Here is a 24,516-nt window from a genome sequence, read left to right on the forward strand (position 1 = left end):
CCATATTTTATTACAATAATTAAAATATGGTAATAGTATTGCATTGTATGTATGTATGTATATATATATATATATATATATATATATATATATATATATAATAAAATTTTTCTAGGTACAAAATATACCAATTTGGATAACACTCCAACGCATTTTGATATTCTCGAAGATATGTTTTCTAAGTGGTGCTTCTACTCAAGAGACTCATGAATAGAAATACCAAGAAAATTTATAATTTGAGTTCTTTCAATCATAAGCATGTTCATGAAACGGTCTGATATAACTTAAAGTAATGTATAGGTTTAGCAGTGATAGGGAAATGTGATACTTACCTTACATATCACGTCGATAGTAAAACACAAACATGAAGAAATAATTACACTTATATTTTCATATCTTCCGACAAAGAAAATAGAATTTTAGTACTCAAGTTCTCATAAAATATAAACTTCCTCATCTGCGGTAAATTGGATTTGGTTTTCATCAGAGGTCATAAAAATACTTCATCATGGTGCACAAAGAAAAAAAAAACGTATAGACATACACACAAAAAAAAACCCCACACACGAACGATATCAAGTGAAAAATGCTACAATTTTATTTGATTGCGTAGTTATCTTAGGAGACAGTGGCGTAACTACGGGGGGGGGGGCATGGGATGAAATGACTCCAACTTCACTCTAAATTCAGTATTTTCCGTTATTCACTCCTTCAAGAATGAACATTTTCACTTGAATTTTTTTTTAGAGAGAAATACAGGCAGAGCAGAAAATTTTCGATTGTAGAGAAGAGCTTTCATTTCGATGCACATATTTGCTGACAGGCTCTATTCGTGTTTTTTTTTTTAATGTACCAAAGTGATCAGCCAAAAAAATTGAGCCATTTATGTGATCCTTTTTGATACCCGGCTTTTCAACTATTTATAGTGAGACAATGAATGGCCCTTTTGTGAAATGAGAGAGCATACAATTCCAAGAGGAATTCAAAGTTGATTGGATGAAAATCGGTTCCGAAAGGACAAAGATATCCGTACAGAGGTCATTTAAAGGTGGAACCCACCTTTTTAAAAATCACTTTGTTTTTTTTTTTTTATATCTCAGCCATTTTAACACCGATTTCCATCTACCGTTCGTTTACCTCCCCCCCCCCAAAAAAAAAAAAGTCAATCTGAAAACAAAAGCAAAGTACGTACCAATGAAATGTCCCATGATTTGTTATGTTATCTGGGCATGGTACACTCCCACGTAGGTCTCGGTTTCAATAAGAATCCATTACAAATGAAGACTTGTTTGACTGAAACTTACTACCGTGGCGGGAAGACTTTAACCCCATAAAAGCCCAAGCTATTTTGACCCCTTCCAGGTGCAAGGACATGAGAAGATAAGTTGAAACAAAAACAGAAGGAGGAGCCTTTATGTATAGAACCATGGGTTATTATGATTCACACTTTAACACAACTGGCTCATTATGATCATATACTGTTCGGCATGTATAAACTCAAAACAAAATATACCACATCATTCTGCCCACGCCTCCATCACTTCGCTATCACTCCATCATCACTAGATGCCAAAATACAGCACAACAATGTTATATTTTCAATGTCACATGTTTTTATCACTATAGTTATCAGTACAATGTCACGATATACATATATGCAAGGTCACATATCTCTATTTTGTAAAAGAGTTGATTTTAAGAGCGACACCAATTCTGGAACATCAATCTTAAAATCACTATTTTCTGTGTACTGAAGAAAAAAAAACACCACCCCTAACATTTACCTATGCGACTTACACGGCATCTTATTCCTGCATGTTTACGAAAAACAAAGTAAAAAGCGTTATAGGAAAACTAGTTGATGGAAAATAACAATGAGCTAGTGCGTGCTGTCTCTCTGAATAGCATTCATCAGTGAGCACTTTGTTATGAACTTCACGTGAAGAGGAAAGCGACAGAACAAAAATCTTTCCATTTATCTTTAGGACCTTCCGAATCCTACATACCATATTCCCATGACGTTCAGCCAAGGATCTCAACTGACATAGATACAACATTATAATCCCTTCATTAATTTTGTCAGGCATCCAAGAATACATCCTAATACAAGTAATCAATGTATAGCAGAACGTGGTGATTCGCGGATTATCACGTCGTTGCGTCCATATACCGTGTCCATCTTTTGATGGTCGGTGAGCCGAAAATCCCCGCCCTGATGAGCGGCGGTTCACTCCCCGGCACTCCGTGGACCGCAGCTTGTCAACCCTTCGATGTTGATTCGCGGCGTGAGGTCGACGGATGATGATACGCGACTATTTAGTTTACACGATGTTGTTACCTGTACTCATTAAGAGGAGTTTGGAGCAAACGGGAGGGGGTGGGGGAGAGAGATTGGACCAGAGAAGAAAGGATGAGAATTATAGAAGAAAAAGAAGATGATGATGACGATGACAGAAGATTATGAAGCAGAAGACTGTTTGTTTGTTTGTTTTTTAATTCTGTATTATCATTAATCATCAATAATTATACATACGTACATAAAGTTATATAAACTACAAAAGAATCATGAGGAATACAGTTCTCTTACGAAGACAAAATGGTATGAAGTAACAGTAAAAACACTCACATATTATACTCCGCTAGTAGTGCATTACAAAGTTACAGGGCATATTTAACATAAATCAGATCATAAGTATAAGTAGTATTCTGCGAAGGTAAGTTTTTGACTATGAAGATGAAGGAATTAATCGAAGTTAACAGAATAGAAGGGGAATGGCTCATTAAGATACTTATTTAACTCGTTCGAAATAATCACGAACATTATGAAACGAAAGGAATGACAAATTGAAAAAATTATGACAATGAGTATGGCACTGATATCTATCATAATCATTACATAATTTGTAATGATGATAAGAGTATAAAAAGTGTAATGTCCTTTTTATGATAGTTATGGCTACGAGAGTATGATGACAGAGCAGATGAGTTGAAATTAAGCATTATACAGTGGTTCCAAGTTGGCGCATCGTTTGGAAACAAGCAAGTTTTTCAGCGAAAACTATTGAAGATCCTCACGTATACCCGTAAAGTAAATTTTCTTTAAATTGTCAATATTTGCATTGGTCAGATAGCTCTCAACTCTCTCTCGCTTTTCCTTTATAAATTTATTTGCTGTTCCTCTTCTTCCTTCTCCTCCTTCTCCTCCTCCTCCTTCTCCTCCTCGTCACCCCCTTCTTTATCCTCCTCCCCATCTTCCTCATCTCTTGTGGTTATCACGTGACCGCATGGTCATTAGTGTCATGCCCCATTACTCACGAAAGCAAACATCTTGTAAGATCCCCGTTGATTCGTGTCTGTATTCATTGGACGCAGGGTTTGACTGGCAGCATGCATGCCCGCCGTGTTCGTCCGACTAAACATTGAAATGCCGTCGACTCGAAGTCGCCGCACGCATGAGGCGGGGCCAGCGCTCTCGCGACGTAATTGGCGCGTAGCCCTGGTAGACGGCTGTACCAGCATGTGTGTGCTGTGTACTCACCTTCAGCTATGTGAGCGTTCACCAGCTTGTATTTATCTCTGCTCCTTCTCCCCTCCCCCTCCTCTCTCAAGCAACATCAGACAATTTAACATAAAAAGAAAACAACCAACAACAACAACAACACTAGCAACAATAATAAACTCACACACCCCAGTGGGAGGATGGAACAAGAAAATGCAACTCATGTTTATTGTTCATAAAAAAGGAAAAACATGATGAGAGATAAGAAGAAATCCAGTCACATCAGCAAAAACTTGTCTACAACTAAGAGAATGTCAAAGACGTTTGTATCAATAACAACAACAACAAAACCCCAACCCAACTCGATAACAAGAAGGAGGTGATATTAGTTTGATGTCGATTAAATACAGCGTAAACTTCTATCTATGAACAGTTCCCTATATCTACATGAGATATGAAATGACCAGACAAGAGACAACAGCCTCTGTTGAGGAGTAGGACCTATTATACTTAAGCACATTATAGAGGAGGATTTTTCTTTAATCTATATGATTATGTCATACTTTTAGTGAGTCTTCTCAAAGCTATATAATTAGAATTATATACTATGAGTGAGTGCGGGGCCTGCATTGGAGAATTTTGTCCAAACATGATATTGAAATCCAACTACATAAATTTATCCACTGTAAGTATACGATCAATTGAATACATAAATAGATAAAGACTTTTTTTACATATATGTATATATACATACATATATATACATATATATGTAATATATGTATATATATATATGTATATATGTATACATATATGTGTAATATATGTATATATATATATATATATATATATATATGTATGTATATATTTATATTCACATGATAAGTATAATATGTAAGGCCTTTAATTCTCCTACTTCTGCACACCCTGGTGCGCTTTTCCCGTAACATAATTGTTTCAATTTTTTATCAAAAGTATGATATCAATTGACATTAGTCTAGATTATATCACTTCTTTTTCAGATGAGTTATAGTCTATGGTAAGGTATACATCTACAGTTACTATTCGCCTATACTTATTGCGGAAATGTACCAATCATAGTTATGAAAATAATGTATATGGCCTTAAAACAAGAAATTAAAATTTGATACAGGCAATCACACTGGTAGTGGTTGTGTATGATTAAAAGAAAATATTCTGGAGGGAGGCTGACTAATGACGTAAAATTGTAAGCAATCTTAGACGTTTATATCGTATATTGAAAGATAGTCATGTTGAATTATGCGGTCGTGGTAGGCATGAGCAAACGTTATAGGGCCTATAATACTTAAGGTAGATTTGGGGTAACTGTGTAGTCGTGCTGAAGCAAATCCCTATCATGTCGTCTCTCAGAATTGGGGTGTATAAAAAACAAATACACCCACATCCTTGGGTAAGATATCAAAGAAAAAAAATACATCCGCCGAAGGAGCGATATGTTTAAAATTCACTTTCGCTGCATGCAATCCAAGTACGACACAGATTAAGATTGGGCGAGTTGTTGTGATGTGGGAGTGAGTCGGTCGGCCGGTGATGATGTCAACTCGGCTTCCGTACACCCGGCCCTATGGCTTCATTAGCGGTCTTTCTGCTTTCCAACGCACCTGGGATTTCCAGAAAGAGCAAAGCGAGGCGAAGCCAAGCGTCTGAAACAATGGAGCCCAGCCGATAATTGGGTCCCTTGGTATATGTTTGTCCGCCTCACCATCCACGCGGGCTACTACCATGACTACCGCTTAGTCCCGTCTGTATTTTCTGACTCCTTGAGATCATGGAAACCAAGGACCCCGAAATAAGTAGAAACTCGCTGGTAAAGGAAGAGATTATGAGATGGAGAAAGCATGTTTTGAAGGAAATCTATAAGATTGTTATGTCTTATTATCATTAAGATGTACAGAAATGTGGCATGGCATATTCACACTGTTCAAGCAATACCTGTGTTTTGGCTTTTTTTGTTGTTGTTGTTTTTCACATCTTTTTCTTCTCGCTCTTTGCCTCATAAATCTTTTTACTGTACATGTTATAGAATACAATACACGACGAAGTTAATGTACATTGAAATGGACTCTTTCACTGAGAAGCTAGAAAGTAAAATCATTTAGTGTCTGTCAAGTGTTTTATGCCTGCAAGACACTTTACGACGAAGTGATTTTTTGTTTCTCTCATTGATGTAGGAGAATCTAAGAGTGTGAGAGAAACCATACGCAACTATACGAGATATTGTGTTATTTGTTATGCAAGAATTACATATCGACTCTATACTCTGTTACCCAACGTCCATTCGATGGACGAAATAGATGCACTCCGCTGTCATCTTAATTTATTCATTTTGCATTTCCAACTTGTCCAACAGAAACATACTTATCGTTTTGCCAAAGTGCATGAATTATGTGCAATAAAGTACACTACTTTGCAAAATGACTGTGTAGTATGTCAAAATTATGAATATATTTATAAATCAGATGCACATTCAGTTTGGAGCTCTTCACGACAAGTATTTTCTTCAAAAAGCACTAATAGCCAGGTCTGGAGGTTACCGAAGCTTGTTACCCGTTAATGCACGTAGTGACTAATAACTGCAAAGTTGTATAGAAAGCAAAGCAGCTTAGTTTTAATGACCGTTTCCCCTTTTTTCACCAAAATAATTATCGAAATCATACCAAACTAATATACATTGTTGTTCCTGACAGACAGAACCTTGCCCAAGGCTTGCCTGACAAAGCAACAAGCAATGCGAGCCCAATTCTCAATGGGGAAGCGTCCGAGAGCCTGGCTATACCACGACAGTTTCTTTCTTTTCTTTTTATTCTCCGTTGCTGTTCTCAAAATGTAAACTTTCTCAGAGCTTTTTATTTTAAATGAAGGAAAGCTTGGGATACGATACAGCTTTGATGCTACTTTTCCATTTCATTTAGCATAACTGATAATAGGCCTATGTCTTTCAACTTTCGGAATCGCAACCGTAACTTCATGTTCGGATTAGCGAACCTTTGGAAAAACGAACCATATTATTTCTATTTTCGGATTGACGGACCTTCGGAGTTCAGAATAATGATGAACCTTATTTCATTTTCGGAAAAACGGACCTTCGAAAAACGAACCTTCAGAATAACGCTATAACCACAGACATTCAGATTAAGCAACATCTAGGTATGTGTAGTTATATTGGACTTTGTATGTTTCGGAATAATGACCATCACCCATGTACGCATCGCTTGCTGCTCTTTAAGAATAAAAGGTGGGGTGCACTGTCTATGAATATGCCGCATTCAGGAAAACACAAAAGTAAGTGTGTGCGTGGGGGGGGGGGCAGTATGATAAAAGGAAATACAAGACTTCAGAGAAGTTGACAAAACAGAAACAAGGGATATTTTTATTGAGCAAAAAATGCTTGGGGCCAGTCAGAAAGAGACACTGACTGTGTGTATGAGTGCATGGGGCAAAGTGTATAGAATACACGAACTGCTTCTGATGATGAGTCTCGGATGAGATTCGTTATAATGGCTTTTAAGAGAATTCTTTCTTCAGTTTGAAGTTATGAAACTTATGCAGCCCATTTTTATTTTATTATCCAGGGATTACCGGAATAAAGGGCCCCTGGAGACAAAAACTTATTTTGCAAAAATCATGTGTGTAAAAAGTAAATGATATTCTAACTATACCTTAGTAAAGAATAAGCGCTTGAAAAGACCCTGCACTTCAGAGTCTTTTTTCTCAGTTCACACTTTTCCAGAGTATGTATTTTCTTTTCAGTTCTAAGGTAAGTAAATGGAGTCCATTTGAATTGCGTTATACATCATTTTAGAGCTTTTAAAGGCTGCCTTTTACTAAAAATTCTTGTTTGGCGACTTTTTGTCGGTTTTGTGATGCAGGATCACATAATGACAATAAGTGACGTGTTGGGTATTTATGCATGGATTTGTTTTGTTGTTTCTTTTTTTAATAGAGAAGACCTATCAAAAACTTGTGGTAAAACACTATTGTTCAATCTATACATAAATTGATGCAACTGAAATAAGTATAAATCATCAAAATGTGTTTAAAAAAATAAATAAATGATTGCATTGTGCCACATGAACTCTTAGTGGAAACAGAATGAAGTTATAAATTCGGTCCGACAAGACCAACGTCATTATGACGTAGGCTATTATTGAGCGTAAAGTGATTTCCTCTTAAACATCCACTCCATAGGCCTATACGGTTACAGCTTGTTATTCCGAAGGCTCTTCAGTCCGAAGATTCGTTATTCCGAAGGTTCGTTTTCCCGAATTTCATTTTCGGATTAACAATTCTTCGGAATGACGAACCTTCGGAATAACGCCACATAATGTTCGGATTAACGAACCCTTTTTCATTTTCGGATTAACGAACCTCTAGGTATATTTCGGATTAACGAACCTTAGGATTAATAACGAACCTTCGGGATATCGAACCTTCGGAATAACGAACAGCACCCGGCCTATACACTCTAAAAACGAAATAGTAAATCAACATTGTCATGCTGTCACTTCTCCAAACATTTTGTAAATGATGAAGTCAATACTTAAAATGTTTGATTTACCATTTCCTTGATGGTATAGAGTTCAACATTTTTGAGTGTTGAATTTAACATTATGTAATAAAATAAACGTGTTTGAGTATTAAAGTCAACATTTTACAAAAAGTTGGAAGGGGTGCCATCATGTTACAAAAAGTTGATATAACATTTCATTTTTTTAAAGATTGTAATGCATTATGCAATATCCAGGCTGGAAGCATTTTCGTCGCATACTAGGGGTGGAATCTGTCAGTCTGTAGTGAAATATCTTTATGATATTAAAGCTGTGTGGGTGAAACCTTTCAATGTTTCCAGGAAACCATAGCAGAGTGAAGCAAATCGATCTACGTAAACCTATAGCATAAAATGCTGAGTCTTCCAAGTAGTTGCGTATTACCTCTTCCAAATGTCAAAGTTCGTCGAAGGTTTACAACATCTGACAAAATGTAACTTTTATCAGGTAAAGTGCATAGTGCTGAGTAACTAACACTCAAATGGTATTATAAGGTGTAAATGATGATAATGGTTATGATATTACCGAGGATGTATTTGAGTGTATATTTTTCTGTCTCAGTTAGCCCGTGCTTTGATGACCAGTGCATATCGAATCGGAATTTGAATTAGATGTGTCAGTGAAAATATTCGCGTTTTTTTTTAATATATCTACATTATTTATCATACATCTCATGTTAAGACTGATAATGTTTTCTTTAGAGTTCTGAGGGACTGTTTGTTTTGGGCAGATTATTATGCCATTCGCAGACATAGGTTCCTACTTCTCCCGGACACATCTGCGTCATGTTCGAGTGGAGGAGAGGGATTCCGAAAGGACTTAAGTGAAACGCGGAAGACGTTTCAGTTTCAGTTTCAGTTTCAGTAAGTTTTATTTCTCCACTTCTCTTGTACATAACAGAAGATAAGTGTAACAATATCGAACACAAGTCATGAAAATATAAGCAAAACAACGGTGAATCTTTCGTGTAGGGCCTAAATATCATTGATTTTTTATTTTGGACTTGTGCGTGTACATGAAGTCTTAGGACCAGTTGATAATGATTATAGATAGATCAGTGCGATCAGACCGACTAAAGGGGGCGTCGCTGTGAAACAGTCCATGCAGTCCAACAAGTCACTCGCTACGTCTTGCCAAGAGGTGGCGCAGTTCTTACATTCATTCAGACCTATCCAATGTATAGTAGACGACCACAACAACAATATCATAAATCTACACGTATTTCAATGATATTTAGCACGGACATCAGTACTTCAGTATCATTGCAATAATGGAACTAAAAGGTATTGAAGACAATAATATCTTTTGATAATGATAACCCTTAGTCAGATAAAATTAATTCCTACGCAAGACGCCGGACCCACATCACAGAGTGAATTGCTGTAACCATTAATTTTTCATTCATTCATTCATTCATTTATTCATTCATTCATTCATTTATTTATTTATTTATTCATTCATTCATTCATTCATTCATTCATTCATTCATTCATTCATTCATTTATTCATTCATTTATTCATTCATTCATTCATTCATTCATTCATTCGTTCATTCATTCATTTATTTTTTCCATCTCCAGCAGAACTTCTTTATAATTTTTTTTTACACACTGAACGTAAGTACATATAATTATGTCAACATTACAAAAGCGATAAATTATGTTTATGGATAAACAAATGCTAAGGTGAAAAAAAAGGCACAAAAAGAGCATTCGAAGTTTAGAAAATGCAGGAGATGGGGAGTAATGCTGACGAAGCAATGCTTGTAGGGTGCATTCCCCCCAAACATAGTAAAACAATAAATACATATTATATCATTGATCTTATACTTTTAACCAAGGGGTAGGCCTATGATGTAATTGGCTACCTTCTGGTGGTAGTGGTGGTGGGGGGGGGGGGCTAAGGGCCTCATGCATGTTAATGGTACCCCTTTTTTCCGATTTTCTTTTTTTTTTCACAGACCCCCAAAAGTGGGTAGGAGGGGGGAGGGGCTGCAGCTCTGTCCTAGTACCCATCCCCTCCACAAACTCTACATGATAATATAGAGTGTACAGAGTTCCGTGATCCTCTCCCGCCAGGTTCCGCTGTCCCTCCTTCGGACCCCCATACCTCAGGGTATAATTCTGACAAAAGTCAGTCCGATTTGAACAGCCTACCTCAAAGATTAATCGATTCTACCTTCATCGGTATAATTAAAGGGATGATACAGTATTGGTGGAGATGAGAATTGGGCTTTTAAGTTTGTGCGAGATACCAATTAAGAATATATGTCCGGGCTACAGAGCATACCATTTTAAGAGGAATTCAAAGTTTATTTGATGAAAATTGGGTTTCGAATGACTGAAACATCCAAAAACAAAGTAAAACAAAGCGATCGTAATAAAGTGTGGGTCCCACACTTTATTAGAATCGCTCTATTTTGGGTATCTCAGCCATTTCAAAACCAATTTTCATGAAATAAACGTTGAATTTCTCATAGAATTACATGCTATTTCATATTTCATAAGATGTTTCTCATTATCTCACCAAATAATGTTAGAAACCTGAAATCAGGTCTCAACCAAAACTATATGATCCCTTTAAAGTAAAGCTGGATGATCAAATAAAGCTGGCGGTGCATGACCCGACCGCGTTTAGCCCTCCTTGACCAAAAAGTCCTAAACGTCCCAATCCCTTCCATCCACCGCACCGCCCGTGTCATAACCTGGCCAACAGCGCTTGGTCCGATGTACAATGTAGGCTACGAATATGAATACTTTACCAGTAGTTGAATGAATTCAGAGATCGATACATAAATACTCAAAACACAAATGCAAAAGTACATTAATGAGTAATCAAACGGGAAAAAAATACCTGAAGAGTATAACAAGGTAATGACTGCGTAACTTAATCAACGAATTTTTAAAGGTTCGGTTCGATCACTCCATTAGAAGAGGGAAGTTACCACTGAGCCGCCGCAGCTAGAGATGAAGCGCCCTCTATTAACAAAATCAGCACACTGAAACAGATGGGATGCATGCCATTAGCCAGCACGTCTAGCTAGTCGAGTCTCACGTGGCGTGGTTGCATGTTCACGACAGCACGTTCTTTTTGTAGCACGCGTCGTGTCCACGCGGAGGTACAGAGGAAGAGTTCTGTTGATTTTGGAACTGTATTTGCCGCATTTAGCTTTTAAATTCCATTACCGCTAATTTCAAAACCCCGTTCTATACTCTAGAACGTATTTTACCATGAATTTCCTCAGATAGCTGTAGATTTGAACGTTAGAATCGCGTGAGATATGGCTGAGGTTGTTCACCAGAACATCGAGGAAACGCTACCCGAGCTCGAACAGTTGCAACGGGTGGGACTGTTCTCTTCGTCCGAAATAAAGTGAGTGCACGTGCATGTTGCACCTCTGTAGTGTAGGTGGGGTATTTTTCCAGTCACTTGGATGTCGCTGTCTGTAGCCTGTAGTGTAGCCACTGTAGGGGTATATTAATTTACTCTTAAAAAAGGGGGCCGTACAGTACTATTCAGTCCGGGAAACCCGCTCATGAGGACCGCCCCCGCGTACGAGGATGGTCCCTCCTCATGAGGACCTCCCCCCTCCTCATGAGGCCCCCCGGGGAACGCCTCATGAGGCCCCCCCTTCACTTCTTATTCATCTCACATCTGACGTATAAATTGTCGCAACTTTGCACGGTGATTTTTTGTTACACACACATGTCCACTATCCATGATGAAAAGAAGAAAAAATCCTGTCTGTTTTTTTTTTTTTTAAATCGAGTTTTAATCACCCGATGCAGAGCGCCCATCAAAACACGGGCGCCAGCGCGTTCGCACAATGCAAGACTGCCGCACCTAGCGGCCTGATCCGACTAAATATTTTCGATGCTTTTTTCTGCGGCTCTCACCTCTCCGCGCACGAATCAGCCTCGTGAAGCTGAAGTTTGACATCTTTTTACACAAATTCGTAACGAGAAAAATTAAATCAGTACTAACCTGATCTTGTCCATATATTCCAAATTACTATTCCACACTGATAGAGTAGGTGGGTAGATGACATCCTCCAGTTTGTTAGCAAAATAATCACTTTGTAGGTATGACGAGTTCACTTTCTTCGTCAATTCCGCCCACGATTCCGCCGCCCGCTTACCGTTTGGGCGCTTTCTCTGGAATCATCCCGCGACGCGACGTACGTCGCATCACATCACGCATCCAGCACATACCAGTCTGGTACTTATATTATTAGTATGTGCTGGATGCGTGATGTATGCGACGTACGTCGCGTCGCGGGATGATTCCAGAAAAAGCGCCCAAACGGCGGAATCGTGGGCGGAATTGACGAAGAAAGTGAACTCGTCATACCTACAAAGTGATTATTTTGCTAACAAACTGGAGTATGTCATCTACCCACCTACTCTATCAGTGTGGAATAGTAATTTGGAATATATGGACAAGATCAGGTTAGTACTGATTTAATTTTTCTCGTTACGAATTTGTGGAAAAAAGATGTCAAACTTCAGCTTCACGAGGCTGATTCGTGCGCGCACGGAGAGGTGAGAGCCGCAGAAAAAAGCATCGAAAATATTTAGTCGGATCAGCTAGGCCGCTAGGTGCGGCAGTCTTGCATTGTGCGAACGCGCTGGCGCCCGTGTTTTGATGGGCGCTCTGCATCGGGTGATTAAAACTCGATTTAAAAAAAAAAAAAAACAGACAGGATTTTTTCTTCTTTTCATCATGGATAGTGGACATGTGTGTGTAACAAAAAATCACCGTGCAAAGTTGCGACAATTTATACGTCAGATGTGAGATGAATAAGAAGTGAAGGGGGGGCCTCATGAGGCGTTCCCCGGGGGGCCTCATGAGGAGGGGGGAGGTCCTCATGAGGAGGGACCATCCTCGTACGCGGGGGCGGTCCTCATGAGCGGGTTTCCCGGACTGTATTGTAGTTGAGGTGGGGATTCATGTTTTTTTTTTTCATTCCTAAGTGAGATAATGAGAAACCTCTTATGAAATATGAAAGAGCATGTATGATGTATGGTTGGGGCACCACCTATCGGCAGGGCACCTTCCCATCGGCACCCTGCGTATCACGGCTGTTTGCTTATAGCCGACTGTTCATGCTGTTAGAACGAAAAGGTACACGCGGGATTAAGTGTCATTAGCTATAAAGACAATAAAAACGAAACGAAAATCAAACTCAAACAAACCAAGCTAAAAATTACACATCCGCTCAGTAACGACGCATGGCTGTGAAATTCACGTGTATTACCTATGGCCTGTGAAATTCACGTATATTACCTATGCTGTGAAATTCACGTGTAACATATACTTATGGAGGGGAGGGGGTGCCAATCGCAAGTTTCCCTTTTTGGCTGCGCGAAGAAAACGGAACGCACGCACTAAAATTGCGCTATTTTAAAACGGAGATTCATAATCAACGAGACGGTCACGACATTCAAAACTGCAGTATTTATGACATATTTGAGGTAAGAATTAGGCGGATTTGTGTTATATTTTTAGAATAAACAAGCTACAGATCCTTAGGGTGACGATGCGTGGTACCCCCAACCGGCAACCCTACATGTAGATCTATTAAACAGTTGTTTGACTCTAACTTGTTAAATCTAATTTCAAGAAGGATTTAACATTTATTTGATAAAAATTGGTTTTCAAATGGCTGAGAGATCAAAAAAAGTGATGATTAGAATCTCTTTATTTCGCCTTGTTTTGGGATGTCTTGGTCATTTCAAAACCGATTTTCATCAAATAAACTTTTAATAGTTGGCCCTACCCCTTACTGCCTTAGAATTGCATGCTCTTTGACATCTCATAGAGTGGTTTCTGAATATCTCGCAAAATGTTACAAGCTAAATCCTCACCACTATTTACACACCCGTGGGATTGTACAGTGTTGGTTGGGACCTAATTTCAGGTTTCTAACATTTTTGGGTGAAATAATGAGAAACATCTTATGAAATATGAAAGAGCATGTAATTCTATTAGGAATTCAATGTTTATTTGATGAAAATTGGTTTTGAAATGGCTGAGATATCCAAAAAAGAGCGATTCTAAAGTGTAGGACCCACACTTTATTACGATCGCTTTGCTTTATCTGTTACTTTGTTTTTGGAGGTTTCTGTCATTCCAAACCCGATTTTCATCAAATAAACTTTGAATTCCTCTTAAAATGGTATGCTCTGTACTATATGATTATAATAAGTGTTTTCTTGGTATCTCGCAAAAAGTTAAAAGCCCAATTCTCATCTCCACCAATACTGTACTATCCCTTTAATGCACTTGTCAATGTAATGACTCACCCCACTACCCGCGGACATGGGTGCGTCATTTCCTCATTTGGTCCGTCAAATTTGTTACGCAGTACTCGAGCGGGAATATGAATGCCGTGGCGTGGTGTGTACCTACCTGCGCTGCAGCAGTATGCATCCACCGCACTAGCAATGGCCGCGCACACACAGCGCATTCTGCACACATGTGATTGTCATGTATGAATTGCATGCACAGAATACATACTATTGTACGGAATATCGTAGCAGCAGCGTGATGTACGGTGAATGACAATACGGTGCTTACATGGTAAGGGAAACTTGCCGAAACTTTTACAAATTATGTGTACGAACCAAAAGAAAATGAAATTGCTTGAATAAAACGTATGCAAAAATCGTTTCAGTATTTACGGGGGTGCGTCAAATGTACCGAGGATGTCCGTCAAAAAAGTGACCGAGGTGTGCGTCACTTTCAACGTGTTGTCCGTCAAAAAAGTGACTGTGGTGTCCGTCACTTGCAGCGTTATGTCCGTCAAAAAAGTGACTGTGGTGTCCGTCAAAAACCCCGTGTGGTCAGTCAAAAAATGACCATGACGCACCCATGTCCGGGGGTAGTGGGGTGCGTCATTACATTGACAAGTGCATAACCACTGTCCCTATTTCTGCTATGCGATATGGAGAATTGGGCGTAGCTCACCCGTCCGTCGCCCATCTCAACCACAAATCTCGACAATCACATCTAACGTTAGATTCTATATAGATTCCAATGATATCACTATCAGGATCTTTGGTTCTACTGTCCCAACACACGCAAATCACATCATTTCACACTCTGGCACTGTCGTTCATAATAATTAATATGAAGGTCCTTTGGTCCCCTCAAAAATCCATCCAAAATCCCAAACTTTGCCATCAAAAATGCAGAATCGGCGCAACTTACAAGTGTGTGTATTTACAGCGTGCGTGAATTGAGCCCAGTTTAAGACTTACAGGCCCGAATTCACAAAGGTGGTACAAATGAAACCATGGACAAAAACCATGGAGCGTCAAGTGTCGCGTGGAATATTTCTTTACGACGTGGACGAAATGTTCATTTAGTTACAAAATGTCATTTCGTTACAAAATAATCATTTCATCAACGAAATGACTGATTTTGTAACAAAATATTCCACGTGACACTTTGCGCTCCATGGTTTTTGTCCATGGTTTAAACCATGGTTTCATATGTACCACCTTCGTGAATTCGGGCCAATGAGTACGGGTCACCGAAAAAGGTGCTCAAAATCAAGAATACACTGTTCTCCAAGATATTTTGCTTCACAAGCTCGGAGTGTGATGGTTCGACCTCCTGTGCCAAGGTTCGACCATGCGCTAGTAGAGCATATATTATAGAAACCTAATCCTTATGAGTTTCTGCATGCAGCAGGCGGTCAAATTATGGGCGACCTGCGTTAGAAGTTCTATATGTCATGATGCGAGTTGGTGGAAAGAGGTGAAGTATGTAAGTAATTCCTGTGTTTTTTGTGCAATTTGGTAAATGGATTGAGATATCTAACAAAAGACAACAAAAGTGCATTAAGTCTAGTGCCATAAAGCATTGTCATGTGTTCTTCCTATGGTCCATAGCTTGTCCTCTGACCATGTGGTTTTGTTTCTTTTTTGTTGTTTTTTTTACAGAGCCATAGTGAAGAAAAGAACTGGACATGAGTACAGACTGGTCAGAATAAAGAAGAAAAAGGAGGATTTTCTTAGATACATCCAGGTGTGTTTAGTGTACATTAACTGATTGGTAGCATGATATTTGAAATAACATGTTATAAGTACTTTGCATTTCCTGCATCTCACTGTGAAGAATATGTTAGTACAAGTCTGATGTAATGCAATCTATAGGCACATCAGCAAGATGATTACAGTACTCAACTCAATGTATTGTACAGCTGTACAGTGCCCATGACCAACATGTCATATCTTTATTTGTCTTCATGTTCCCCTAGCTGTTATTCATCTCATTGTGTTATGTGTCTGTGTCTGTGTAGAGGTCTAGTAAATCTTTGGTATGATTCAGGGTTGCAGGGAGGTACAATAGAAGGTCCCATCCGATTCCCTGACTAGATACAAATTGTATACAGTGCACGTGACAGCCAGTGTTTGTTTGCGACTACATTTCATGTTTCACTGAACCTACATGTGTATGTAGGAAGAATCTACCAAAGGTGGACTTTGTACATACAGTTGTATGTATCTCATGTAGAACTACAATTTGTACATAGAAACATAGCAGAGCAGTGCAATGCCAATGTTCAAATGAAATTAGATTCATTTAGAGCTACAGTGTACATTGTAGAAAGTTTTTACAGCATGAATATCTGTAATCCTAGATGCCGACCTTTTTGAGATTGTAGTAGATAGTTATGTGTATTACATATTGTAAATAATTGGCCATGATCTATGTTTATGTCTCATTTTTCCCTCCAATAAGCAAGAAGGAATGATTCTTAAAATTGTATAGTGTAATGCTGCCAGATCACACTAATGATCACACTGCAGAGCTAGCTTGAGTGAAACTTGCAATTAAAAAATGTACGAGCACAGCTAAAATATATTTTGTGAGTACCTTACCTCCTTCAGTTTGCCTTATGATAATCAAGTGCATCACATTCACATTCTTGTTATGAATGTGTTTTCAAAGAAATTCAAATTTTTTTATTCTGTTGCTCTTTGCCTTTGATAGTATGAGATCAACCTCCTGGCATTGATCAAGAAGAGGAGAGAGGTAAGAAACATACAACTTGAATCTCGGCAGTCAGAACAGTTGAACCAGGCCCTTACTGAGTGAGAATGTCTTAGAAAAGAATATTCACTTTTAGGAGATGGGAGTGGAGAATTTCTGAAAGTAACAATTGCACATCGCTCTAGTATCATGGGATTTCATCAGATAATTGATAGTGCTAGATGTTAAAAACACAAGAAAACCTAAAAGATGGCAGTTTGCTTTGCAGCTTGGAGCAACTGAAAGTGAAGCATTTTAAAGGGTGTGTACAGTTCTGGTTGAGGTGAGGATTAATCTGTTAACGTTTTGCTAGTTATTCAGAAACCACTCTGAGATGTCAAAGAGCATGCAATTCTAAGGGGTATCAAAAGTTTATTCGATGAAAATCGGATTTGAAATGGCTGAGATATCAAAACACAAGGTGAAACAAAGAGATCCCAATAAAAGGTGTAACCTGTCGCCTCTTATTATTATCACTTTTTTGGATATCTCAGCCATTCTAAAACCAATTTTCATCAAATAAACGTTGAATCCTTCTTAAAATAACACGTTCTTTCATATTTCATAAGTGGTTTCTCATTATCTCACTTAGGAATGTTCAAAACATGAATCCCCACCTCAACCAGTACTGTGCAGTCCCTTTAGAAGTCGAGCTACAACCATCCAAAAATGAAGAATAAGAAATGCATGATTTTGTTGCTTACTTCACTCATGTTTGTACATGTAGGGCCATAGTTTGACACATTGGAATAGGAAGAAAGAACATACTTCTGGGCCAAACTATCAGTGTGTGTATGGTAGTGTTGATGTCTGGTCATAGAGCACTGTTGTGATGATTTGACCTTTTTTCCCCAGCTTATCGACAGATGCTGAGAATTTGTGACTTTTCTAAGCCAGTACAAATCTGAACAGATGCTCTGAAATGCTGGTTAGATTTGATTATTTCTCCAGGTATTAAGTAACAAGTGTAACATGCACAGACAGACATACATCATAAAGCGTCATTAAGGATATGGTTTGTCATTGTCGTACTATTCGTGTGGCCAGGTTTCCTGGTGACTTCCATTTTTCTTTTTTTTTTCTTTTTTTCTGTACAGCGCAACAATTACTTCCACAAGAGAGACGAGATTGAAAATGCCATCATCATGCGCATACACCGCTTGTTCAAAGTAAGTTTGAGTTCGCTTTGATTTACTTGTTACTTTTTTTCTTTTAACGTGCCAGTATAGTAGGAGGGATATTACAAGTTGTAGTGATAGTGATTAGCTGTGTCCTTATTCCAGTTGTTTGATTAGGGTTACAGTGCAACTCAGTTTGGCATTAACATTCTGTTGCGCATGTTTCATGTAATGAATGGTCAGGGTTGGTTAATTGTCTTACATCAAGTGGGAACCCCTCCACCCCAACGCCCTACTATTTTTGTAGGGGACTTTTTATCAGTTGGGTTCATGTTATTGTCCTGACATTATTATCATTTGTACTGGACCACAAGTTTTCAAGTAAAGCCTAAAAGGTGGTCTGAATGAAGATGCGCATCTAAACTATGTTATTCAATGATATTAGATAACTGATGAATCATTGGGGAAATTGCTGTATTGTAAGTGATTTTAACATACTGCAGGAAATAAGAGATGCTTGCTGTAGAGGGTTTGTTTCCCTTTCTTATTCTTCCAGCTGTTTTGTTAGGTGAAAAGAGGGATTTTGTGTTCATTTATGGCCTGTGGATAGTGACAGCTTTTACAATCATGTAGCTGTGCATTTTACTCAGCATAAACCACATTGTAGCTGACTGGTATCTTGAAATGGGTTCATTTACAATGGAGGACAGAATTTTTGTAATGTAAGGGAAAAAATAGAGGACATAATTTACATATTACATCCCCCTATATTACGTATTGCTTTTAAGCTGTTATTAGTTAAGATGTCTTTGATACCAGATTGAAAATATAGTATGTTAGTTGGGTAGACTGTGTTTATAAATGTTTACCACTTGACATCATTTGAATACCACTGTTTTCATCGTCTTTTTTTTCTTCTAAAAGCGGGCACGTTTAAAGTTTCAGATGGACGTGAAGGTGTGGCTCACTCACCTGCAGTTCTGCAAGAAATGGGTGAGTGTCTCAAGAGGAGTCTGATTTCTGTGGTATACAGAAAATAATTGCGAGGAAAAAATTGTCTGTTTAATCCATTTACCATTCATAGCCCTGATAATAGTCTGCATGAAAAATCACACTTAAATTTTCAACTTATCTGACATGGAAAATTTCAGTGTCACGCTTCCAGTAGCCTGTAAGATACAGCATGAAATTTAAATATGGATGTACTGTCAATTTATGACAACAGATTCAATGTTGTCTTTTTTGTGTGTGTGATGTATGCAATTATAAAGATGCTTATCATTAATGCATGAGACATCCACTCGTTAGCTCGAAACAGCGCAGAGTCCTTTTTGCAGTGACGTGTGTTTCAGTATCAACATTTCCCAAGAACGCCAAAACAATATTGTATGGTACTTAACCCGTTGAGGACGGTTTGATTTTGCTACAACACGCATTTCCCATAGACACCTGCCCGAGGATACTCAGGATTCGTCCTCAACGGGTTAAAAGTCCTCTTTAGAGAACAGCTATTGAAACTTGCGGTGATGATTTCTAACTTTTTTCCCCAGCTTATCGACAGATGCTGAGATTCTGCGTGAAAATCTAAGCCAAAACAAATCTGAGCAAGTTTCTTTGTAGCACCATCATATCAAAGATGAATGTAGTAACCCTGTGCAACATGAAATACATACTGTAAAAAAGATCTAAAAGGTTTGAAATGAATTGACTGAGGTATAACAGATTGTAGTTTTAGTATCCAAATGATTGAAACGCCAGATTACATTTTAACTCTTATTGATCAATTTAAGTTTTATTGATAGAAAGACACACACATGCACACACGCACAGAGCCTACACTTTTTTATACCAACTTTTTTTTTTACCTCTGTGCTGTGAGATCTAAAATATCTTCTGCATTCTTTTGTGTTCTTCATTTCCAATCATCTTATAATATGGGCATCAACTGGGTTTGCGTATTATACTGTAGGGACAGAGAATGGAGACGAGTCGACTTTACACCAGGCTGCTGAAAATACATGGGAACAACCCAGGTGAGAAGCATGTGATGTCATGGGGATAATGATGTGTGTATTCACCCCGAAGAGGAATTCATTTTACTAATGGAAACATGCCAGTTAGTTTCAGATATTATTTCATTATAATTATTAATTTATTTATGTACGTTTTGTTTGTTGTTGTTGTTTTTATTGGGGGGGGGGGGGCTGTTTTTCACTTTGATAACTGGGAGGGTAATGATGCATGAAATTATGTGGTATAAGAAAATTTACAGATAAAAATTAAAGATCAAGAGAGTGTTATAATATTATATAATGCACTGTCTGCCCTGGACTTCCTAACATAACTACGCCGGAATTTCGGAGCTTGGGTATTTGTTCCAAGTTCATTGTGTCTCTGTCGGCAACCAGGGATAGCCTGGTGATATCGCTGCCCGGAAAGCAGTAGATGACAGGTTCGTGTCCCGTGGTTCCTTTTTTCCAACATGATTGTTAGATTATAGATCAGTAATTGCGATCTTGCAAATTTCATTTAGGCCTACAGATGGAGACAAATTGAAGAAAATTCACACCTCGAAATTAGAGATCTTGTATTATCATTTAGCCACACTTCCATTTACCACACTCTATCAATACTCTATATTTGTCCTCAGCCCTGTGGATCATGGCTGCCAAGTTTCAGCTGGAGGATAATAAGTCAGCTGAAAATGCCCGTGCCCTCTTCCTTCGAGCCTTGCGTCATCATCCGACTGACCAGAAACTCTGGGTGGAGGTCAGTGCAACTGGACACGTGAAGCTGTCTGTTGTTGTAGTTGTTTTTGTTCTTTCTTTTTTTTGCGAGGCTGTCAGTTCTTCATCCCATTATTTGTCTTGATCTTAATTTCAAATAGATGATTTCAGAGATTTATCACAATTAATGGATGTTTATTTTCCCAGCAGCCTAGTAAGTAAGCATTTCATTTACCAGCTCCCTTTTTGTAACAAAGCATGCATAAAATCTGAATACATTACAGAACTTGTTTATTGTCTCAGGATCCGATTCTCCACGGAAAAAAACAACAACCCAAAACACATTTTCATGTGTAATTTTAATGAAACTTGAGTTATGCTCTTCATTTGATTTCCAAGAATAAGCCTGTACATCTTGTGGAATTGCACCTCAATGGGTGGAATAAGAAGCTAGGTAAGGTTATTTTCTTAACATGATGCCGAAGGAATACCAAATGCTAATGCTGCCCTCTAACACCGCATGATACAAACATGGAAGTCATATTGAAAATTATTTCATGTTCGATCTCAAGTGACTTCGTACTTATCCCAGCATCCCACAAACTCCTCTGTCAGGAGATACATGTACCACAAGTTTGTTCATGATGCACCGGTAGAGACATTGATGATATGTAAATATGTTCTTGTGTTTGAATGTTTTTATTCATATTTCCATTTTCCTCCTGGTTTCTTTCAAATTTGCAGTATTTCCGAATGGAATTACTCCATGCTGACAAGGTATGTATATTGTCTGACTGAAACACTTAAAAAATTCCAATATCATGTCCAGCTCCTCTTTAGTGATGGGGAAATGAGTGAATTTAAGATGTTTTCTATAGATTCGACATAAAAGAGATGTAACCATACAAAAAAGTTAAAAGGATTATCAATACAATTTAATGAGGTCTCCTCTGAGCTTGCAGTGATGATTTCTGACTTTTTTCCCCAGCTTATCGAAAGATGCTGAGAACTGTGAAAATATTAAGCCAGTACAAATCTGAGCAAGTTCCTGCTTCCAAGACTTTAGACTCATTGTCCAATGGTCACTGAAAGATCGGGTGAAACTGCTAATGGAAGGCAAGATAGGTAGGAATATAGTAAGATACAGCTCCAAATGAAAGTTTTTATTCACACAAAGCAATGACGAGCATGTGTGACGTGTGTGCCAAGACTTACAGTTCTGAAGTCCTGCCGTTTTGTGGGACTAGTGATTATTGCAAATGATGTAAGTTCCTTGTCATGTTTTGTTTTAAGGTGTGTGTTTTTTTTTCAAGTGTCTGTAGGTCATGTGTTACCTTTAATCCATGCATATACAATGTACATGTGCTGCTCTTTTGTGGCATGTAGCGTTTCTGTGCTACTTTATGTACACCAGATACACATTGACAAAGTAGAAACTGCTTGCTGTTGCCCTCAGAATGAAAATAGATTGGGTAGAACAAAGTTGTGTATTATTGTTCTTTAAGTCTTTTAAATCTGACCAGGCAATACAAAGTGCTTACTAAGTGACACCATGTAAAAGCAGTTAAGCTATTCAAAAGGATATTACTCAGTCAGTGAGTTGAGAATGCATTGCATTAATGCCCTTCTTTCTCTAAAGCAATGGTTATTTCATTCGAAAGAGCTTATATGAGAAGTGCGAAGCCTTCGACAGATTATACTGATACCTGGTGGCTTACCATTGAATCAATGTCAGGCATTAACCCATTGAGGACATGCTGATTTTGCTTTGACACACATTTCCTATAGACACCTGCTTGAGTTTTCATGGGACTAGTCATCAAAGAGTTAAATACTGTAAAACAAGGAGTGTTTGCATGCATTTTGATTTCGTGAATTTCACAAGAGCCAAGATTCGCGAAATTAAAATTCATGTGAAAGTTGTTGTCTACACTACATGCATTGAATGTTAGAGGCAACTGGTGAAAATTTCATGCCGCGAAAAAGGCCATTGCAGAGACTCCAACCCTAAGCACCTTCTGGTCTGGAGATTCTCCCGCCTGAAACCCCTAGCAAACGGGAGACTCCAACTTGATGTGCGCGAAGTGCACATCACAAGCACAAAGTCCCTTGCGGTCTAGGGTTCTAGATGCTCTCTCGCGCTATTTAAGGCTTATTTTTCGACATACAATGAAATTAAGTAAGAAATCATTTCAAGCGGGAGAAATTAAATCTCAAGTGGGAGAACGGGAGATTCTGCAAAAATGGGCTTTCGGCGGGAGATCTCCCGTCGAAAAGCGGGAGAGTTGGAGTCTCTGCCATTGGCTCCAATTCGCAAAAATATCATGTCGCAAAAATATCGTGTTTTACAGTAGTGTTACAGCCTTTCCACGCTTACTCTGTGCACCTCTGTTTCTGAATGCCTACAGCTGCGCAAGAGGCTGGCCCTCCTGAAGCAGACCATGATAGAGCCGGAGGAGTCGGAAGTGGAGGACGCCCTCATGAGGGGAGACTTGGCCAAGCTGGTGTACGGCAATGCCGTCAAAGAGCTTCCAGGTATATTAGTGGCTGCGACATCCATATTATACCTTCTGACTCTGTTTATGTCTGGAAATGATTATGTACCCACAGACTCCCAATGGAGGGAAATCAATGCTTGATTGTTGAGATTTGGGTTTAAAGAGTAGAGAAATGGTTTTCAACTTTCCATTTTTTGACTCTGGTATGGGTCTAGGGGAATTACCCCAGACCCTTCCCCTGACCCTAACCATTATCCTAACCCAAACTCTAACCCTAAACCTGATTTTTACTCTAACCTTATCATTAACCAGTATTTAGCAAGGGGGGGGGGGGGCAATTGTGATTAGACTTTTTTTATGTTGATGTATTCTACATTTGCCTTTATAGTGGGGACAAGATCGGTTCATGCTTTATAGTACACTGTGAAAGTGGAAATTTTAGCGTGAAAATAAAAGCATGCAAATATTTTGCTTGCCATATGTTGGAGTAGTTGATGTCTTGATTCCGCAGGATTAAAAACACGCGAAATTCTTCTTGACTGAGCGTGAAAAATTAGTTGTGCGAAATTATCCACTTTTACAGTAAATGGTTGCATGGACTTTTATTTCATGACCACAAAAAAAAAAATGATAGATGTCTAATTATGAATTCTTATCTTTCTCTTCCACAGACGACATTCCCTTCAGGTTAAAGTTTGTTCCCGTGTGTCGTTTCTTCGACTTTGCTGCCCACATAGAGGATGCTATATACGAAGGGTAAGTTTCAGAGCTATGGATACTTATTGTACCTCTGACATGATTTCCCCATAAAACACTAATGTGTTAGATGCCAGATAGGTACACGTAAGGTAGTGCTTGCATTGTCGAGGTGCAGTGTCGAGGCCAGTGTGAGGTTGTGATGTAATGAAGTTGCTTAAACCTTTACTGTAAAAGTGGAAATTTTCGAGGTGTTGAAATTTTCGCGCAATTCGCGCAACGCGAAACTAGCGCGAAAATAAAAGCTTGCGAATATTTTTGCTTGCCATATGTTCCAGTAGTTGAAGT

The 24,516-nt window shown here is 38.5% G+C and overlaps 1 protein-coding gene across 1 annotated transcript in view; it reads left to right on the forward strand.

Annotated features, from left to right (window-relative positions):
- The first annotated feature begins 11,270 nt into the window (after positions 1-11,270).
- LOC139724205 (U3 small nucleolar RNA-associated protein 6 homolog) overlaps positions 11,271-24,516 on the forward strand; it is a 28,298-nt gene continuing 15,052 nt past the window's right edge. Inside the window, exons 1-10 of the mRNA XM_071635350.1 lie at positions 11,271-11,460; positions 16,038-16,122; positions 17,092-17,133; positions 18,228-18,299; positions 19,173-19,241; positions 20,218-20,281; positions 20,899-21,017; positions 21,719-21,751; positions 23,383-23,509; positions 24,144-24,228. Coding sequence (XP_071491451.1) covers positions 11,369-11,460; positions 16,038-16,122; positions 17,092-17,133; positions 18,228-18,299; positions 19,173-19,241; positions 20,218-20,281; positions 20,899-21,017; positions 21,719-21,751; positions 23,383-23,509; positions 24,144-24,228 — 788 coding nt within the window. The 5' untranslated portion in view covers positions 11,271-11,368. The remainder of the gene's footprint in view (positions 11,461-16,037; positions 16,123-17,091; positions 17,134-18,227; positions 18,300-19,172; positions 19,242-20,217; positions 20,282-20,898; positions 21,018-21,718; positions 21,752-23,382; positions 23,510-24,143; positions 24,229-24,516) is intronic.

This window comes from Diadema antillarum, unplaced genomic scaffold (genome assembly GCF_040938485.1).
Source record: "Diadema antillarum isolate AM-2024a unplaced genomic scaffold, OU_Dant_1.0 scf00000208, whole genome shotgun sequence".
NCBI lineage: Eukaryota > Metazoa > Echinodermata > Echinoidea > Diadematoida > Diadematidae > Diadema > Diadema antillarum.